The sequence below is a fragment of the Cydia fagiglandana genome, chromosome 12 (genome assembly GCF_963556715.1).
Source record: "Cydia fagiglandana chromosome 12, ilCydFagi1.1, whole genome shotgun sequence".
NCBI classification, from domain to species: Eukaryota; Metazoa; Arthropoda; class Insecta; order Lepidoptera; family Tortricidae; genus Cydia; species Cydia fagiglandana.
The window spans coordinates 5,450,609-5,471,858 of NC_085943.1; the positions used below are offsets into that span (position 1 = coordinate 5,450,609).

At 38.3% G+C, this 21,250-nt stretch overlaps 2 protein-coding genes across 2 annotated transcripts in view; one reads left to right on the forward strand and one right to left on the reverse strand.

Moving 5' to 3' along the window:
* Nucleotides 1–21,250, forward strand: part of LOC134669487 (uncharacterized) — a 38,040-nt gene continuing 16,790 nt past the window's right edge. The window contains exons 1-2 of the mRNA XM_063527074.1: nucleotides 1–311; nucleotides 14,438–14,459. Coding sequence (XP_063383144.1) covers nucleotides 159–311; nucleotides 14,438–14,459 — 175 coding nt within the window. The 5' untranslated portion in view covers nucleotides 1–158. The remainder of the gene's footprint in view (nucleotides 312–14,437; nucleotides 14,460–21,250) is intronic.
* LOC134669283 (uncharacterized) lies at nucleotides 1,257–10,278 on the reverse strand. The gene is made up of 6 exons (XM_063526787.1): nucleotides 9,637–10,278; nucleotides 9,372–9,504; nucleotides 8,261–8,360; nucleotides 7,706–7,828; nucleotides 7,286–7,480; nucleotides 1,257–1,345 (listed from the first exon to the last, which is right to left on the reverse strand). The coding sequence occupies exons 1-6, from the start codon at nucleotides 9,684–9,686 to the stop codon at nucleotides 1,257–1,259; spliced, it is 690 nt and encodes a 229-aa protein (XP_063382857.1). The 5' UTR covers nucleotides 9,687–10,278.

Sequence of the window (21,250 nt, forward strand, 5' to 3'; positions counted from 1 at the left end):
GCAGTCGACACGCACGCCGCACCGCGCACCCATGCAACGCCGCGACGCCCCTAAACCAAGGGTCTAAACCCCGCTATGGATATTTTTATAACTAAAAATATATATTTATAGTGTGTGAGAATAATAAAGACTTGATTCGATTGTTAAAACTTGTGAAGATGAGACAAAACGACGATCTCCCTGAAAGGATAGCCCAGTTCAAGGCCGATCCTGAAAAACTACGACAGGCCAATGAGTTTGTAGACCAACTAATACAGCAAGCTAAAAAAGAGGCAGAGCTTAAACAAAAACAGAAAGAGCGAAGTAAATTCGTAAGTATCAATGTATATTTAACCACGTAAGGAGAGGGGGTAAGTGTGAGTAGCGGCCGGAGAATGCTCGGCTTCGTCAAATAGCGGCTTATTTTGTCACTACACTGAATCTAGACTTCTAAGGCTCTATTGCGAAAAAAGGATATCGACATTTCTTTATCTGTGTCACTATCGCTCGAATATGCAAGAGCGATAGAGGCAGATAAACAAATTTTGATTTTCGTTTTGCGGTAGGATCTCTGACTACGCATGCATCATCTCTATACTTACACATTTCGATCACAATAGTATTTCAGTCACATAGTACGAGTAATACACAGTCACATTCACAATTTCAATTAAATAATTGTTAATCTATCTCTCATTTCTGATGGTAAGTAATTTAAGAGAAAAGTGTAAAGATACAGTCTGCAGCATAAAGTAAGTAGGTATTCTTTCAAAATATGTGGTACAGTTAGACCAAGAAAAGTCTGGAGCGATTTTGATAGCCCACGCAGTGTAAGTGTTATTTATACGTCAAAATTTCATAGAAGTTTCACGTTTAAAATAAAATAACACTGTCACTGCGTGGGCTATCAAAATCGTTGCAGAATTTTCTTAGTTTAACTCTAAAATGATTGATGAAAAGTATATGCATGATAAATATTAATTATTGAAACTCTACCTACCTCTATATGTATAAAATCGCCCTGTCTGCTGTATTTGAGGAGTTCTGTTGGTTTACAAAAACTTTTCCCTGTTTTAGAAGCCTGAAAACCTCATATCAACTCTTTCGTCTAATGATACGAGGATTTCATACGTTATCTTATTTATTCTATTTACTATGCAAGCATATTCTGATTAACATATTGTCTTTACGCGCACTGCAAAATTACAAACATGAGATGAGTTCTTATCAAGAGATATGATAGATATATTGGACAAGTTGATCGTTATTAGGCCGTATCAGCGTGTTTTGGTGATCGATGTCCATTCAACAACCTCCGGGTTATCTGATAAGCCACTCGTTTGTTTTGGTGAACGAGTTTGCGCGACTGGAACGAAAATTGCATCTCTGTTAGTTGCTTCGGACTACGCTCGTAGCGCGTAGCTACAGTTTCGCCGTATGAACAGTGTACCCGACAGTCGGGTTTTTGGCCCTGGACGTTAGGGTGTTTCATTTTTCCAATTTTTTTATTTTTCTTTGACTTCGCTTTTCTTCTTGGTTCTACACCTATACAGAGCCCATATACCAAAAATCAGGGAAATCGGACAATATTTAGAGGTTGCGCTCTGTGGCAACTTTTGTCTATAGAAGTTAATATAGGTGCAGTAGAGGGTAGAAACAAACCTATGTAACTTTTTGTAGTAGGTGGTGTAAAAGTGATTTGAATAAGTAGTTTTTATATTGAAGCAAGTTTTTAATTTAAAAATGAGTAATAGACGTGGAATTTGGTTACTTGACAAAGTTCCTTGTGATAATTTTTTGGGCGCTCGACTTCCTTCTAAGGAACAAGTTTTGTTGGTTTTTTTGTACCATCACATAGAAAATAAAGATACACTTTATTATTATTATTAAACTGCAAGAAGTGTGGAAGAGGGCCAATTTACCTGTTAAGACGGAGGTAAATATTCGAGCCGGCATACAAAGACTGTAAATTTCAATTTCAAAAAAAAGAGCTGAATGGTATGAAACAAGTACGATTTTTTGTCAGTCTCATATATGTCCGATTTTGGCATGAAGCAGTGGTAGGTCGATGGGCTCTTAAGAATGATTGGGATATGCTACAGCTTTTAAACAGTTATCCCGATAAACATGTAAAAAAAAGTGCTTTTGCGGCGGCCAAGAGACATCTTTGGTATTTGTCAGAAATAAACATAGGACTAGCTTTTTTAGATGAACGTATCACAGAAGATGAAAAACAGAAGATGTTCAAGAATTTAAATAAAAAAGAAATGAAAAGGTTGGATGGTAAGTGTCTGAAATTGGAAGAAAAATCTTTTGGCGATTTTGTTACTACCAAAACAAGGTCGTTCTTCGAATTATTTGGTGTTCAAGATGTAAGCCATTATTGTAGCCCTAACACCAGAGACTTGGTCGATAGTCTGAAAGTAGTCAACGATACTGCAGAGAGGGGTATAGCTTTAATAAAAAAGTTTAATGACTCTGTCAAAGATGAAGGGCAAAAACAGTTCTTGCTGAGAGTCGTCGAGCATCACAGAAAATGCGTTATTAAGCGAACAATAGAAGAGGTTTCAGCTTATGTAGCTAAATGATTACTTATTTTGTTATGGATGCATGTAAACACTGTTGTATTTTAAGTTTAGTTTTACTTTCAAATAAGTTTCAACTACTGTATTGTTCTATTTCGTAATAATATTGAGTTACATTACTTTTTTGTGACTTTTTTTGTATCTGGTCATCTAGCGCAACCTCTAAACAATGTCCGATTCACTTAAAATTTGGTATATATGCTGTTAAGATAAGCTGGACCCGGAAACCGAGCGAAGTCAGAAAAAATATCACAATATTTTTTTCCCATACAAATGTGAAACACCCTACTGGACGTTACGTGTTAATACTAAGTATTTGTAAAGTGAGCGGTAAAAGTAGCTACATTACCCATTTAGAAAGGAATTCATTCATAAAGCGGGTTATCCACTTTTGCAGCAGAGTGTACGTATTGCTAATAAAAAAACTGGCGTAAGTATCTACTATTTTATTGGTTGATCAGTTTCCCAGCATCATTTATACGAGTTTTTTCACGAGTTCATATAATAATATAACCGTTGAAAGTGAATCAAACTTAAACGTCACCTGCACGGCTACCATCAGTATATGTAACATTACTTTCTGTGCATCTCACTTGCACTAATATGCGAGAGCGAGATGCATTGATAGTAAATTACGTATACTGCAAAACGTAATTCAAGACTAAAAAAAGTAAGAAATGTTGCCACTTTTTTACTATCGTGTCTTGTATTTATGTACAAATAAATAAATAAAAGTACTTTTTTAAATAGTAGGAGTAAAATTAATAATGATTAAATTATCTTAGCGTGATTATTTATCAAAAGGAATTTATAATTTTACAAACAAATTATTGCAATGGCAACATTGCCTTACTTTTTTTGGTCTTGAATTACGTTTTGCAGTATAGACGTGAGAAAATGTGTCAATTTTGTTATTTAGTTCTTTAAGTGAATCCTAGAGGCGCTGTATAAAACTCCGATATAACTCTTGCTCTGTTTTTTAGTATACTTAGAAAGGGACAGCATCGTTTGGAGTGGAGTGAAGTTAGGTACATAAGACCGTAAAGAAACGTAAAATGTGACTCACGGCACGTTTATTCACTGAAAGTAAGTGAAAAATACTCTGCCAACTGATAGTAGAGGCACTGATGGTAGAGGCACTGTGGAAATCATTACATCATTGATTGCCTGTAAACAATTTAAAACTTGTTTGCCTATAGTAATAGTAATTGCAGTATGCCTAATGGCTGCATGGGAGTTTTCAGGTCAGTCACGCACGCACTGGCTGGCTGTTTTATAGTAGGTACACAGGGAAATATACGAATAATGTAGGTACATATGTACTTACTTATATCAATTTACGTTAAAGTAAAGTATTCAAATGTCAAAATTTACATTTCTTCAAACAAAAACGTCACTTTTGACACTTGTTTGACACTGACATATCTATTCCATATCTAGTATTTGACGTATCTCATTGTTCGAATACGGCTGTTAGTCAGATTTTTTATTTTTACCCATATGGACCAAAACAAACTATCGCCATATTTTAGTATAGGCATATGGTACCTACAACCTCAACAGCTTTTTCACAGTAACATGATATGACATGGCTGACATGGCATCACGAAAAACTGCTACGGCGAATGTTTTTTTATTATATATTCTTACCTTGACTTAACATGCTACGAGCTACGTGCTACGAAAGAACGTAACTACGTAGCTAAAGAGTTATATTTCGAAATTAAATTACGCATATTAATTTAGTTCATTTCATACCTACGAAAGCTGATAGCATCTGTGGCGTAGCCGTTTGGATTTTAAATTTGTTGTATGAAAATAAACTAACAAGTTTTTCGTTGGGTTAAATAAGTGTTTTAAGCAGATATTATATTCTCTGTACATGATTTAGTACAGAGAATATTGAGCCATGTTTAATGCTGTGGTCCTTTGTAATCTTATAGATATCTCTCTGATCTCTGATTATATCTCCGATATATGAGCCAGAGGAACGAACAGAAATTGATAGAGTTATACCAAGAAAAGCCTGCAGCGATTTTAATAGCCCACGCAGTGCTAGCGTTACCTATTTTAAATGTCAAACTTCTATGAAATTATATGTTAGTATCATATTTTTTAAATGCGAACACGCTTTCTATAGGATACTGTTTAAATATTTAGGAAGATATGTGATGCACAGAATAAACCGGATGACTCTTATTTAGTTCACATACTTTTTAATGAACGTAGGTGTGTTATCGTTATTACCCTCGGAGTAATTAACAATGGAGCCGACATTAACAGGCGTTCCCCTCTGTCGAAAAGAGGTGGCCAATGGTCAACCACATGTCATCCATATGTATGGACTGACGTTTATCTGACATGACGTACCTATACATTTGATGTGCCCCTACCCCGCAAAAAACGGCAGACTATTTTGTACCGAAAATTTTAGACATGGCGTCTCCATTGGTTATATCCTCTAAGTTATTACCTATGACTGTGGCCACTAGTAGGTACTTATATGTTACAAGCAGGGCCGTCTTGAACTATGCTGGGGCCCCTGGGCACATAAGAATTTGGGGCCCTTTTGGAAAGTAAAGAAAGCTAACTAAACTAACATTTTTCTACTATGATCTTCTATTTATTATTGGTAATCAATCAAATAAAAGTCGGACTCGCGCACGAAGGGTTCCGTACTATAATGCAAAAAAAAAGCAAAAAAACCGGGCAAGTGCGAGTCGGACTCGCGCACGAAGGGTTCCGTACCATAATGCAAAAAAAAAACAAAAAAAAAAGCAAAACAAAAAACGGTCACCCATCCAAGTACTGGCCCCTCCCGACGTTGCTTAACTTTGGTCAAAAATCACGTTTGTTGTATGGGAGCCCCATTTAAATCTTTATTTTATTCTGTTTTTAGTATTTGTTGTTATAGCGGCAACAGAAATACATCATCTGTGACTGTTGAACTATGCTGGGGCCCTTGGGAAAATAAGAATTTGGGGCCCTTTTGGAAAGTAAAGAAAGCTAACTTAACTAACATTTTTCTACTATGATGTTCTATTTATTATGGGTAATCAAATATATTGTTACTGTCTGTCCTTCGGGGCCCCCTGAAGATGGGGGCCCTGACCTTACATTAATGAACATTTCGTACTTGGCGCCCAAAGAGTAGACTAAAAACAGTTTTATGAAGCAATTTCACGTAAGTATTTCACTGTTTGTTTGCGTTAATGTGAGATTTAGTGCCATATTGGCTATTTAGGTCGGGATTTGCCTTGTAAAACTCATAAATGACCAAAGAATGCTGCTCTAGCACGTGTGACAGAGTATCAACAAATCTCACTGCTGTTACAATAGGTAATATGTATATATGTCGGCGGCCGATCGTAAAATCAGGCATATCGTGAAATTCAAAATTGAAAATCTTTGACTCGTTCCCTGAGTCGACGGAGCCCCGCTACGCGGGGCTCCTATTTCTGGACAGTTTGCCCTTCGAGCATCTGAAGCAACTTAACGAACCTAGTAATAGTAATAGCCTTTATTTAATGCGTTTTTGTTATTTTTACACTTTCTTTGTTATTACACTTATTTATTAAAAAATTTTTTTTTTCGAACCTATCCTACCTATATTGGATTAATCTGACAATCGTTAAAACATTACACAGGAACATTACGATCTGCCTGATCTTACGATCGGCCGCCGACATATTATATACTCGTAAATAACAGATTAAAATGATAAAAATCTTATGGTATGAATAGAATAGAATAGAATAGAAGTCATTTATTGTTTACCGTGTACAATAAGGTGGAATACAATGTTATACACATACAGTCACAACCGCAACCCATATCGGGTATACAATATTATATATGAATCAGTAAAATAACTTATTTTTATGTAGGTACTCCATCCGTACAGACTAAAGGATGACACACGCTAGACCGGGCCGGGCCCGAGCCGAGGCGTCCGACATGTCATTTTCTATGACGGCTGATCGGTGATCACGTGGTACTTTCCATAGAAAACGGAAGCTCCATCCCGACCCCGGTCCGGTCTAGCGTGAGTCATCTTTAAAACAAACTGCGAGGCTCTTTAAAATCCCCGAACCGATTTTAACTTCACTTTGGCTCTTGTTTTTCAGGGGTCCGTACCCAAAGGGTAAAACGGGACCCTATTACTAAGACTCCGCTGTCCGTCCGGCCGTCCGTCTGTCACCAGGCTGTATCTCACGAACCGTGATAGTTGAAAGACTAGACAGTTGAAATTTTCACAGATGATGTATTTCTGTTGCCGCTAAAACAACAAACACTAAAAAGTACGGAACCCTCGGTGGGCGAGTCGGACTCGTACTTGTCCGGTTTTTATTAATAGTTGTCGTATTAACCCAATAACTAGATTGCAAATAGCATCAAAGAGCAGTGGAGTGGTCTTTGTGCCAATTAGCCGCATGCCAGTGGGGTCAGCTTAATCAATTGCAATTTGATAAGCTTTAGGTACAATTTGGTACATCAGTAAGGTCATGTCAGTCATGTGGGGTAAGTAAGACAAACATATATTAGTCTAGACATGCGGTAGCGTGTCCAGCCAAGTTCAACGAAAAAGGAACTGGCGACAGTTGCCAAATCGGACTGTGTCTGGGTACGAGTACGAGAGGAGAATGTTGGCGTCGGACGTGTTCGCCGCCGCCGTGGCGTAAGTGGTAAGGGCGTAGGACTCTGCGGCGCGTGCTGCCTGCCTCCAGCAGCCATCCGCGCGGCCCGAGTCGCAGGCTCCTGCGCCTGTGTCATGCCGGCCTCACTCCTGTCTAGCATCCGCGCGGCCCGAGTCGCAGACTCCTGCGCCTGTGTCATGCCGGCCTCACTCCTGTCTAGCATCCGCGCGGCCCGAGCCGCAGGCTCCTGCGTCTGTGTCATGCCGGCCTCACTCCTGTCTAGAGGATACAAAGTAATGATAAATCAGTATTTATTGCACATACATACATTCATACCTATTATAAATTGCAGGTTAAAAGAACACCTCTGCAAGATTAGAGTTTAAGTGTGTTGTGGGCAATGGGCTATAATATTACTGAGCAGTACTTACACCTATAAAATGTGTCAATAAATGCAAAATTTATTATCTGCTTCTAAATGAGGTTTAGTAAATAAAACTCTACCTGGGCTGTTAACTATTTCAGGCTCCTCTCTGCCTGCCAAGTCTTGGTTATTCCTGTCCACAGGTAAGGGTGGAAAAACTGGGGGTTGAGCCGATGTCCCTGGCCGATTCCAATCTTCAACATCTGCAATAAAAAATAAAAACAATAAAATAAATACTTGGTAACAAAATTACAACCAAAGAGAGATTGGTCTGTACAGTCAGCTGCAGAGAAAAGGTACCACCCCTGCATAGAAATTTGTATGAAAAGGTGAAAACTGCTAAGCTAATAGTATTGCTGACTGTACATTGATACTGGGCAATAATATTCATACAAAAATATAAATCCAATAATTGTTACACATAAAATCATTGTCATCATAAATGATGAAAATATATTTGTGCCGCTACCCTTTCCAGGATACCGAGTCGGGACAACCAGCTTTCTAGGCAGAATCAATACCAGCTAGGCTATGGTGACTCTTAACTATGTATGTTGTTAGAATTTTTCTCAGGACATGCATTAAATTAATTCCATTGATCTTATTTTTATAGCAACAATGATACGGAAACTCACTGGAACAAGTTTGTTGAGCAAACTCATCATGTAGTATAAAAATAGATGGGCTGTCATCATTATCAAGTGTCGGTAGTACAGCCAGTTCAGTTACTTCTTCCTGTAAAATATTTTAATTTAGGTATGACCATAGAGTAAGATTAAGGGTCGGTTCCACCAAACTGTTCGTATCGTTAAAGAGTTTGCTAAATTTTTATGTATGGAAAGTTTCATAGTAAAGCGCCTGGGCGCGCCGGCTGACTTTGATCAGTCTGTCAAATGTGGTTGGTGCAACTGGCCCTAAATAAAGCATAACAAACTCCCATAGGACAGCATTCTCTGTGTAGGGGATTAAGTATGGGAGTTCTTACTTTTTATTTTATCCTTAGGGTAACATTCCATTTCTGACCGCAGCTGCACTACTGGTACTTAATGCGTCGCTGTTACTGTCAATTTCCATAGTAAAATGAACAGTAGTGCAGCTGCGGTTGGAAATGGACTGTCACCTTAAGTGTAAGGCCTGAGTGGACGCTCGAGTGGGGCGTGCAGCGGGGCGGGGTGTGCGGATTCCATGTTAAGTAAACAAATGGAAGCGTATAGGAGCAGCCTTAGTACACGCTGCTCAAATTACTTGTGAGCCCGACGCCACGCTGCACACCCCGCCGAAATTGTTATTAAGCATGAAGTACCCATTACCCTACCTCCAGGCCAACCTCCGGAATTTCTACAATGCCTGTAGCTGCCCGTGTCCCTGTTATAGCCAGCACCCTCTGCTCTAGGTCACTTAATTTTAATGTACAAGCAGGACCACCACCAGTTCCTGCTCCAGCTCTGAATATCCGAGCAGCCTTTTTCTTCGTATTGTTCTTCAGGTCACTCCACACCTTCACACCCAACACGCACACACACACACACACACAAAATCAGTGAAGAGCGAACCAAATGTACATGCAAAGAAAAAAATGTGATGAATGAATAGGTAAATGAAAACATTATAAATATAAAGCTAATGGGTTATACACACAAAACTTCCGTGAGAGACAGACATATTAAATATATTAAAAACCTGACATTACTCCAAACCCGATATTAGTGACCCGTTTTTAATATATTTAATATGTTATACACATACCTTTCTCCACTTATCTGTATTTTTGGTGACGCCTGTCGCATCCGCGTTCAAAAGTTGTGTCAGCTCGGCCCACCGTCGGGTATTGAGCTCCTTCCCATGTGACCCATCGCTGGGTTTGCTAAGGTCACCATGCCTGTTAACACATGAGATGAGAGGGACCTTAAAATACTTTGCTAACCACTTGAAACTAAAATATTTCATCATATTATTATAAACTAGGGAGACTGTATAACTCAAATTAAAGTTAAAGTACATAGATACTTACTTTTGCATGTAGTCAACTAGAAGTTGAAATTGCGACGTACTAGTACGCATTTTTTAGTGTTCCGTACAAAACTTTGTTTACGGAACACTTATGGGATCACTTCGGTCTTGCAAATCAGTTAATTTTGAAGAGAAAACTTCTTTAGCGGCGCTAGTCACTTTTTTATACACAGTAACACAATTTACGTCATGCCAGTCGACTCAAACTTAAGTAGAGAACTGTCACATTGACAAAGTAACCAACACAAATACAAGACCCCCACTAACACTTTACATAATAATACTGTGCCATGACGCTTTAAATTAGCACGGTTATGTTTATATTTTTTAAACGAATGCTTGGATACTTAGCTTTTTGCCCAATATCGTCCTACTCTGTCGTTTCAGTATAGTCAAAAAGAGATAGCTTTCTTTGCTGTGAAGTTAGGCACGTCACTCCAAGGTAATTCGCTATCGTAACGTTAACTACACGATGAATCGAGCTTACGTTAGCGAGTATAGTAAACGAGTAATTGACTCATGGTACCAGTTGTTTCGAAATCTACACGAACCGCGTTTAGGCGCTAGCGATTGTAGTAACGTAATGTAAGTTCTCGATAGCAACTCATGGTAATGGTACAGTTTAGCTCAGTTTAGCGAGTAAAATCAAGCCCTGGAATTAAAGCCCCTGGTCACACATACTGTATTATGGCCCTTTAGGCACTGGTCCCACCGCGAGCTAGTAAGCTATGAGCTATCGGCTATAAACACGAACAAAAGATAAGCACTACCGTGTAAATAAAAGAGACACGGCGATATTTATAGTTACTCGCCCAGCGGTGAGCTATAAATATCGCCGTGTCTCTTTTATTTACACGGGAGTGCTTATCTTTTGTTCGTGTTTATAGCCGATAGCTCATAGCTTACTAGCTCGCGGTGGGACCAGTGCCTTAAATTTAGTTACGTAATATGCTTATTATAGCACAAAGTGTCGTAATACAGCACCATCAGCTAGGCTAATATGGTCGCCTTTTTATCATTTGTCACCAAGCCTATCACGTTCTAACAAGTGCGAAAGTAACGCATGATATAACAAGTGATATAAATGCGACCATGATATGCGTGCAGAGTAGGGCTTCCAATACCGGGATCCCGGGATCCCGTCTATTTAAAGGCATTTTAAATACCGATATTTTTTAATGCAATACCGGAATCCCGGTATTTTCAAAAACAAAGAAAATGTGCCGATTATACCGTTTAATATCCATTAAAATGATTAAATTCGGCTGTATCAAGGATATTACATACGTCAGTGCAGAGGTATTGTAAATAGGTTTAAAATGGTGCCTAGTTCACATATAATAGCAGTTGACATGACGTGCTGTTAACTACCTAGTACCTACTACATCGCAATTACCTGTTGTTGCCTAGCATTCCCAGATCTCACCCACCAGATGGAATATAGGTAGAGTTTATACCCATTTATTGTTATATAAACCCTGTGTACTCTATAAAAGAGTTTAGTGAATTCATTTTGAAAAAGAAGTGTCTGACATATTATTAATACATATAATTTTAATATAATATTTAAATCTAATGTAATGTATGACGTGCTAAATGTAATGTATATTACATGGTCAATAAATTATCATATTTTATCTTATCTTATCTTATCTTATTTATAGTCGTTCGATTTGTAGCTAGCCCCGAACGGCTAATCCTTTGTCTATTGTTAAGTAAAACGGCACGTCCTACTAACTGCATAAAAATGGTTCGGTAATTTTAACCGGTCATTAAATTACAACTCCTATGGAAATTGCAATAAGATTCAAAATGAACAAATGGAAAAATAATTTGCTATTTCTTATGTCGTCCCTCTACGGTTACTGAGTGCGGGCGAGTCGATCGCTACAGAACCAGTCTAAAATGTGTCAACGAGATGCGTAACAAAGGCCCGTTATAGGACTTATAGGAGAGCGCAGTGTACAGCCTGGCAAGAAAGAGTAGAAATTAAAAAGTGACAACACTGTAGTGTCCTCCCTTTCAAAATCAATTTATATAAGAGAACGGGACGACACTACAGTGTTGTACAGTGTTCTACTATTTTTTGCCAGGCTGTAAATATACACTGGTTTTTGGAGCGTTGGACTGGCCCGCGCTCAGGTGCCAATTAGAATTATACGATACTTTTTTGCAGGTAGTGCGGTTTTACTTAACAATAGACAAAGGATTAGACGTTCGAGGCCAGCTACAATTCGATACCTGTATTACAACAATTTCTTTGGTTTAAAGGCCTGTGCACACCGGCTGCGTATGCGTGACGTGCACGTGCGCGTGCGGCGTTGTAGTATACAGATCCTTGAGATACGGCACACCGCTTGCGTGACGTGTGCGTGTGCGGCTCCAACATTTTAGCGCACGCACACGCGCACGTCACGCACACGCAAGCCGGTGTGGCTCGGCCTTAAGTCGTCGTTAATGCGTAATCTATGGGATATAATCTATGCTCGAAGCACAGAAATAGCAGCAATTACTCTTCACGATTGTTCTCATTATATACTTATAATTGAAACAACCACATTTGCATTTAACTAGTTTACACAGGATTCAGTTTTGAAACGTTTCTTGGAACACTTATCTTTTGAATAGTTTTTCATATTTTTACAAAGATACCTAGAGTTAGACCAAGACAAGTCTGCAGCGATTTTGATAACCCACGCAGTGCAAGTGTTATTTTAAACGTCAAACGTCTATGAAACTATGACGTATAAGTAACACTTGCACTGCGTGGGCTATCAAAATCGCTGCAGACTATTTTTGGTCTAACTCTGCAGTCCTACAGTGTGACTACCACCAGTTTGGCACTGACATAAACGTTATTGAGAACGTAACTTACTTTCTATGCATCTCGCTCGCACTCGCGTATTAGTGTGAGCGAGATGTCTAAAAAGTAAATTACGTAGACGTTAGCGTAGGTATTAGGTCAAGAAATGAATGCTCAAAAAACGTCGTAGAGGGAAATGCTAGGAACACAATTTTTCACTCCGTAACTTTGTTTGGACTAGTTAGGAGGTGAACATATCAAAAGTCCCCGGCTGTAGCCCCGCTGCTGGGGGGTAGAGGGGGGTAAGAAGGTCGAATTTTTCGGTTTTTCATTGATATCTTGGAAACTTTGCGTCTTAGCGACATGACTACTAAGACAAACCGAAAGCTGATAAAATTAGTCACAAGTTTTATCCTGTCAAGTTTTTCGATATCATGAATAGTTTTTGAGATACCCGCTCTTGAAAGTTTATTTAGGGATTTTAATTTTATCTTGATATCTACGTCAGTGAAGCTGTTAGGCCATGTTTGGTATCATTTTCGTATAAATCGGGGGTGCTGAATTCATTTATGGTATCACATTGACACCATTCCGAAGTAAAACCAAAATTTAAAAATAAATATTTTTTAAATCCCTCTTCACGCTTAAACCGCAGAACCAATTTCGTTGAAATTTGGTATAGATATAGTTTAAATCTCGACACACGACATAGGATAGTTTTTATAACCAAAAGCATCTTTTGAGGGTGTGAAAAGTGGGGTGGAAGTTTGTATGGGGAGTCAATAACCGCTGAACCGGTTTAGATGAAATTTAGGACGGAATACATCTGTGATTTAGATGAAAGTGATACCAAACATCACTTCAAACCTTACCTTGAGCAGTATTAACCTCAGGAATTCAGTTTCGTCGACGAAGTTGAATTCCCCCCATACTCCATTTCACAACTTTAAAGGATGAATATTGAGATAAAAAGTATCTTATGTCCTGTCTTGGGACTCGAAATATCTGTATACCAAATTTCAATTAAATCGGTTGAGCGGTTTAGGCGTGAAGAGGAATTTAAAAAAAAAGGTATTTGTTTAAAGTTTATATGTTTTTTCTTAGGAATGGTGTCAATGTGATACCAAAACTGAATTCAGCACCCCCGATTTATACGAAAATGATACCAAACACGGTCTAGCAGCGTCACTAATGTAGATATTAAGATAAAATTGAAAGCCCTAAATAAACTTTCAAGAGCGGATATCTCAAAAACTATTCAAGATATCGAAAAACTTGAATGAATAAAACTTGTAACAAATTTTATCAGCTTTTGGTTTGTCTTAGTAGTCATGTCGCTAAGACGCAAAATTTCTAAGATATAAGTGAAAAACCGAAAAATGAGACCTTCTTTCCCCCCTCTACCCCCCAGCACCGGGGCTACGGCCGGGGACTTTTGATATGTTCACCTCCTAACTAGTCCAAACAAAGTTACGTAGTAAAAAATTGTGTTCCTAGCATTTCCCTCTATAACTTCTTATTGCTTGGCCTATATATATTATGTCAGTTTTGACACTGTCAGTGACTCATGGTACGAGTATTGGTATTTCAAAGTTAGTTACTTAAGGTGACAGTCCATTTCCAACTGCAGCTGCAATATTGTTCATTTTACTATGGAAATTGACAATGACAGCGACGCTTTCAGTACCGGTAGTGCAGCTGCGGTCAGAAATGGAATGTTACCATTAATGTCACTTTGTTTGATTTTTTATTTTAACGCATACGGGGAATTTTATGCTTATAACTTAAAATAAAATTGCTTCAAAATAATTTTTTTCCCGTGCTAATAATTTATTATTCCGTATTTTTTTATAACTTTGTATCGCACCAAATCAATTGGCATTTTACAATCATTTCACTATTTTTATTACAATTATAAATTGCCAGCTTACGCATTCAAATTTAAATGTAGTAATTCAACTTTAAATATCACACTTAAATGTTTCTCCTTTTGTTTCAGGAATCACAAGACACGGAATCTGGTAAGTATTTCTTATTTTATCGTTAAAAATGTTAAAATAAATAATTATTTAATTTTCTAGCTTTTGCGAGCAATGATGTTGATAAAATCTATCCTTATATATGTCGGCGGCCGATCGTAAAATCCGGCATATCGTGAAATTCGGCATATCGTGAAACGTGAACATTTTTGACTCGTTTCCTGAGTCGAGAGCCCCGCTACTTTTTCTGGGCAGTTTGCCCTTCGGGCATCTGAAGCCACCTTACGAACCTATCCTACCTATACAAGGTGTTACTGACCATGGGGCTTTAAATCCAGGGCTCGATTCTACTCGCTAAACTGAGCTACTTTTATTATGGCACCAACCCCGAAATCCCGATTTTTTTTTTACTTTTTCATACATTTTGGCTGGTTAGATGTCGACGTTTTCTTTGGAAAAGTCAAAAATTTTTCTCCGATTTTAGGGTTGGTCCCATAGTAAAAGTAGCTCAGTTTAGCGAGTAAAATCAAGCTCTGGAATTAAAGCCCCATGGTCAGACACATACTGTATATTGGATTAATATCCCCGCGGGGGCAGCTTGTGGCGAGCTGACGGTGAGTGGCGACACCGCGGACCCCTATTCCAGAGGGCCCTGTCATCTGGCCCTCGCCTCTGTGCTTGCCTTGATTGGCCGGCCAGAGTGGAGTCGCAAGAGCGGGACCTATGCTCCAGGTTGGAAGTGTAAAATGTCATAACGCCGGCGGCCTGCTGAACGGATCACCGGGATCTGGCTACCGCAGACTCACCTCTCGACAACCTTACAGCCGCTCCGAAGTGTTGCCCTATTGTCGCACTGTGCGTGCGGCCGTTGTAGGGCCCACTAAATGAGTAGGCGAGTCACCACCTGTCTTACACAATTTTGAGACTGATTGTCACGGCAGGTGTCCGCTAGTCTCTCCCATAGCCCATTATCCAGTCCATCCAACTTTCAAATCTATAGCCCATGACCTTAGTTCCCATCGCAGCACAAAAGTGCTGCACTCCAATAGTCTTTGCACCTGGCGGAGACCATCTCCGGATGTATCACATTGTGCGTTCGGGGATAGTATCCGCCACGTGTATCCCTTGCCTTTAGATTAAATTGTCTTAAAGGGCCTCTGCGCTGTTGGCTTCGGCCCCACGCACGCCTCCCAAAAGTCCGGGATCCCATGGTCCCGAGATGTGGAAAGGACAAACAAATAGTAATATTAATATTTTTTATTACATGTTAATTAGTTTTGTGCCGTGGGAATTATTATATATTTATTAATTATTTTAATGTATGTTTAGCATGTAGGCACTTGTAATACTAACCATTTTATGGACCTATGCAGTCTGAAATAAATGTATTGAATTGAATTACACAGGAACATTACGATCTGCCTGATCTTACGATCGGCCGCCGATATATAGATATTCTATATATATAAATGCAAGTGTCCTGACTGACTGACTGACTGATTCATCAACGCAGAGCCGAAACTACAAAAGCTATAAAGTTGAAATTTGCACACCAGATTACATTTATAAAGTGTACAAGAGAGTTTTTCGAGCGCGGGACTTCAATCTTTGTATTTGGGGATATTGTTAGAAGACAGGAAAAGTAATTGCAGCGTTTTGTAGAATTCATCCCCTAACAGGGTTAAAAAGGGGTTGAAAGTTTGAATCCATTACAAATGCTTTGAAACTTCTTAGAAAGGCATAATAGCCGATTACAAATAAACGTAATTGCAAGGTTTTTCGAAATTCAACCCCTAAGGGGGTTAAAAGGGGGATGAAATTTCGACATTGGGTGCAAATATTATTTTAAGCTAGGAACTTGTAACTTTGCAAACAGTTAATAAATTAAAATACAAGAAAATTAATTTCAGCGTTTTTGAAAATTCATCCCCTAAGGTGGTGAAAAAGGGGTTGAAAGTTTGTATGGATATCAAACTTTTTTTCGAGCGCGGGACTTGAATCTTTGTATTTGGGGATATTATTAGAAGACAGGAAAAGTAATTTCAGCGTTTTGTAAAATTCATCCCCTAACAGGGTTAAAAAGGGGTTGAAAGTTTGAATCCATTACAGATGTTTTGAAACTTCTTAGAAAGGCGCAATAGCTGATTACAAAAAAAAGTAATCGCAACGTTTTTGGAAATTCAACCCCTAAGGGAGTTAAAAAGGGGATCAAAGTTCGTCTTGGGGTGCAAATTTTATTTTAAGCTAGGAACTTGAAAGTTTGCATAAAGGTATTGAATTAAAATACAAGAAAACTAATTTCAGCGTTATTGAAAATTCATCCCCTAAGGTGGTGAAACAGGGGTTGAAAGTTTATATGGATATCAAAAAAAATGTCGATTGCGGGACTTGAATCTTTGTATTTGAGGATATTATTAAAAGACAGGAAAAGTAATTTCAGCGTTTTGTAAAATTCATCCCCTAACAGGGCTAAAAAGGGGTTGAAAGTTTGAATCCATTACAAATGCTTTGAAACTTCTTAGAAAGGCGTAATGGCTGATTACAAAAAAAGTCATTGCAACGTTTTTGGAAATTCAACCCCTAAGGAGGTTAAAAAGGGAATGAAAGTTCGCGTTGGGGTGCAAATTTTATTTTAAGCTAGGAACTTGAAAGTTTGCATAAAGGTATTAAATTAAAATACAAGAAAACTAATTTCAGCGTTATTGAAAATTCATCCCCTAAGGTGGTGAAAAAGGGGTTGAAAGTTTGTATGAATATCAAACATTTTTTGAAGCTTTCAACCTAGGAACTTCAAACTTGGTAAAAGGGCATTAACATTATATCAAAAGTTTGTATTATAAAGTTTGCATGGATGAAAATTATAGGTACTCAAGATGTAAAATGTTCAAGAGTCCACGCGGACGAAGTCGCGGGCAACAGCTAGTACTTACATAATTAAGTCTTCCGGGCCGCGTAAGTAAACGCTCTTCAATGCCAAAGCTCCTCAAGAATTGAGACGTTGGTTCGGAACTCAGTCCAAAGAGAAGTCTCTTTTCCTCCAATTAAGCCGTAATTAGAGTGACAGAGAAAGATGCTCTCAATTCGACAACTTCGGTGGAGCCTCAGGCAGGGGCACTACCGAAATGGCTATAAAGCCTTTACTAGCCTAACAATTTACTCTCTTTGAGGTTTAAATTAGTTGTTGAAGAGTTGCCTAAGTTGTCCAACTTTAAGAGTTTTCCCTAAGCCACAGACTAAATACAGAAGCAGATACCCCACTTAAGAAAACATAGGTTGTGATTTCGCGTGTTCGTCACACACCTCATTCGGAGCCATAAAAGGGCTGATAAACCGGCAAATCTACCGACGATAAACTTCTTTAGCTTAAATTAAAATCGTGGAAATTTGTTTCTCCAAAGTTTGTAGCATTTTTGTCGTGCTCTACCAGTTTCTAACAGTTTGCTGAAGTGGCTCTCGGGGCCGAGCGTTTGGGTCTCAAAGTAATTTTTTATAAATCCTTAGAAATGAAGATCCTCGTTATTAAGTCCTCTACCGCTACCACCAATTTAACACTGACATTTACACTAGCGCTACGTTTTATGCATCTCGCTTGTACCCGCATATTAGAGCGAGCGAGATGTAGGTATACAAAATAAATTACGCAGACGTTATCAAATGTGTCAGTTTGACACTGGTAAAGCAGTCCTGGTAAGGCGCTACTCTTAACATTCAGAGAGTGTATTTCGGTTAGCTCTACTAAAGGTTATATTTAAATCGGCCAGTGTTAAGCGTGGCATATCTGCTATGTATTATTTAATCTGTGTGTAGTTCAGTGCCAGGGATGTTGCGGATGCGGATATTTAAAAGCTCACATCCGCTGATGCGGATGTCAAGATTAGGTACTTACTTAAATATTAAATTTTAGTAATTTTTATAAAAAAAAATCGTTTAGTATTTGGGTAAGAATCTACTTAGCTGCGTTAAATTTAATAAACAGTGACTTGGCTGACTTTTCTGAATCTAAACGATTTCGTTATAGGTAATGACGAAATTACCTAGCACGTACGCCACTACTAAGACGTTCCTGTACCGACCTGTTCCGCATCCGCATCAAGCTCCGCATCGATTATATCCGGATGCGAATGCAGATGCGGATGTTGAAAATAATGCGGAAGTTCCCCGGTTGCGGATGCGGATGCGAATATTCGCAACATCCCTGTTCAGTGCAAGAAGCAACAGTTTGCTGCTGAGTAGTTGAGAACTCTCGGCCCGAGAGTCTCGGGTCGAGCGTTTGGGACTTAAAGTTAAACATTTTGGAAATTCTTAGATGTGAAGGAAGTCATCCATCTTAAAGTCCGCTTGACACAAGAGGGGGTACCTAGTATAATTTTATTGTATTATAGAGGGTGTTTTGTATAATAGGTAACTTTACAAAGGTTTCTTTAATCTGTGTCACATTTTTTGTACGGTCACATATATGTTGGCCGTATTTTTGTAAGGATCATAATTATGTATTTTATGGACTGGAATAAAAAAGTTAAAAATGACTCAAAGTTAAAGGTTTTCTTACGGCACTCATATATTCTACTTATTTCTAAATAGTCAGATTATGTGACATCAGGACATCATATTATAAAAGTAGAAAGTGACGTATCTAGGTCACTTTCTACTTTTATACTTTTTTATGTAGGTATCTTAAAGTTCGAATCGGGTCGATATTCTCGTTAATTTTACCTTTCAGAAGGTACTTGTATAAAACCATGACCTAAATATCATTTTCCTCAAACAATTTCCTTTGATATTTTCCGCTCGAGTTTCGTTCAACTTTCACTTAGATGTCTCTAATAATATTTCCTTATTTCTTAGAGACTGCTGAATTAACTTCCTGATTCATTTAAATCTTAAACTGGTTTGAATATTTTGAAGTCTGTGAGTACAAGCTGTACAAGTTATAATTTTAATATTGTACTTTAAGGTGCATATTAAAACGGAATTTTTAAAAGTCATAGAGCTTTTTTGGATCACAATACGGCTGCCATTTAATTAGCAATCTTGAGGCCTTTCTCTAGGGACTTCGACGATTCGAATCCTGAAGGGGCCTACTGATTAACAGTCCGCCGGACGGTATCGGCCTGTCAGTTGTTCGGAACTGTCAAAATTTTGTTCTAACTGACAGGCCGATACCGTCCGGCGGACTGTTAATCAGTGGCCCCTTTGAGTTTTCGACTTTCGCTCGATAGATAAAAATCACGATCGTAGGTCTAAAACGCACTTTAAAAAAATATAATAAATTTTGCACAAAAGGTACCTAAAAATAAGTAGGCAAGAGCAGCCGATTCAACGGAGCCACGCCGTTTTATCGCATAAATAGTTTTTCTTTTTAAGTTGATAAAATACCTACATATTTATGTACTTATGTTAGTCTAGTGTCCCTTTGTTTCCCATAAAGTTTTAAGTCATAATGTATTGTTTGTCATGTTATCGTTAGCCATAAAACTAAAACGGTTAAGTTTTCAGGATTTTGGTAAAGTGATTCTATAGATAGGTTAGGTTAGGTTAGGTTTGTTTATCCTGAAAAGTTACGCGTTTCTGAGAAAAACCAATTATGACTAAAGAAAATTCGGACAAACAATACATTATGACTTAAAACTATTTGGGAAACAATAGAGACCCATGTTAGTCTATAAGGTATTTGTAATATAGGCCTTGTTGCCTGATTTAAATTTTAAATAAATAAAATATATCAGAGTGAAAACGCTCTAACACGGTCATATTCGCCAGCGATGAGTTTACGCAAACTCACTCGCAGTTCACCCCAATAGGTATATCAGTGTGAGATGCACTGATGGTAAGGGTACGGGTTCCTTTGAAGCAGATAATCCTAGCGTCAGTATGCGACTTGTAGCCCCACTTAACCCTTTTCAAAGCTCGATCCTTTCAAGGTATTATGCTGATTGAAAAATGCTTCGGTACGGAAGCCTTTAATGCCCATTGTAAAGGTTTTTACGTGGAAATCTTTTCATGGGACTGTAGAATATACGAAGAATGTGAAAGTCTATCATCTGATTGGTAGAGTCGAAAAGTAGACCACTTTCTTGGCTGACCGTATCTACCAGAGAGTCAGACCGAGGTAAGTCTGCAATGATTTTGACAGCACACTTTGTTTTTTATACGTCATAATTTCATAGAATTATGACGTTTAAAATAACACTTGCACTGCGTGTGCTATCAAAATCGTTGCAGACTTACCTCGGAATGCAATATTTGTCTTTAGGTACTTTGTTTAGAATAAAACAAATCAATAAATAAAACATTATCATTTGTCTTTATATTATTTTCTTCTTTCTATTTGTCTTTATACTTATGTACTCGTATTAGATCGTCTAGACAGGGTAAAAACTCGCTAAAGAATCGTAGACAAGAGACAACTTACTCCCCCTTTTATTTAAAACCCCTAGGGGGTAAACCTCTATTGTCTACACAGAAAAATCAGGCAGAGATACATAAATATAAAAGACTGTCTATTACCATACAAATGCATGTTCATAGTTGGTTGTTGTAACCGCCGTACAGGTCAGGATGTCCACGACTCAAATAAAAGCTTCAGTTCTTAGTGAACTGATATAATTTCTCAAAGTACTCGTTTACAAGGGTTCTTAACTAAACGGTTCAATGCAGAAGTTGTGGTTATTGTATGGAGGCTGATGAGAAAGTGATTTGCAATATTTGATCAGTACAAAAGGTGATTTAAACTTGGGTGCCTCTAATTGGCCGCGATACAGAGTACGTGGAGCGCTCCTATTGGTGCTTTAAAAAAACCTTCCAAATACTAGCCGAGCCTGACGGCTGCGTTA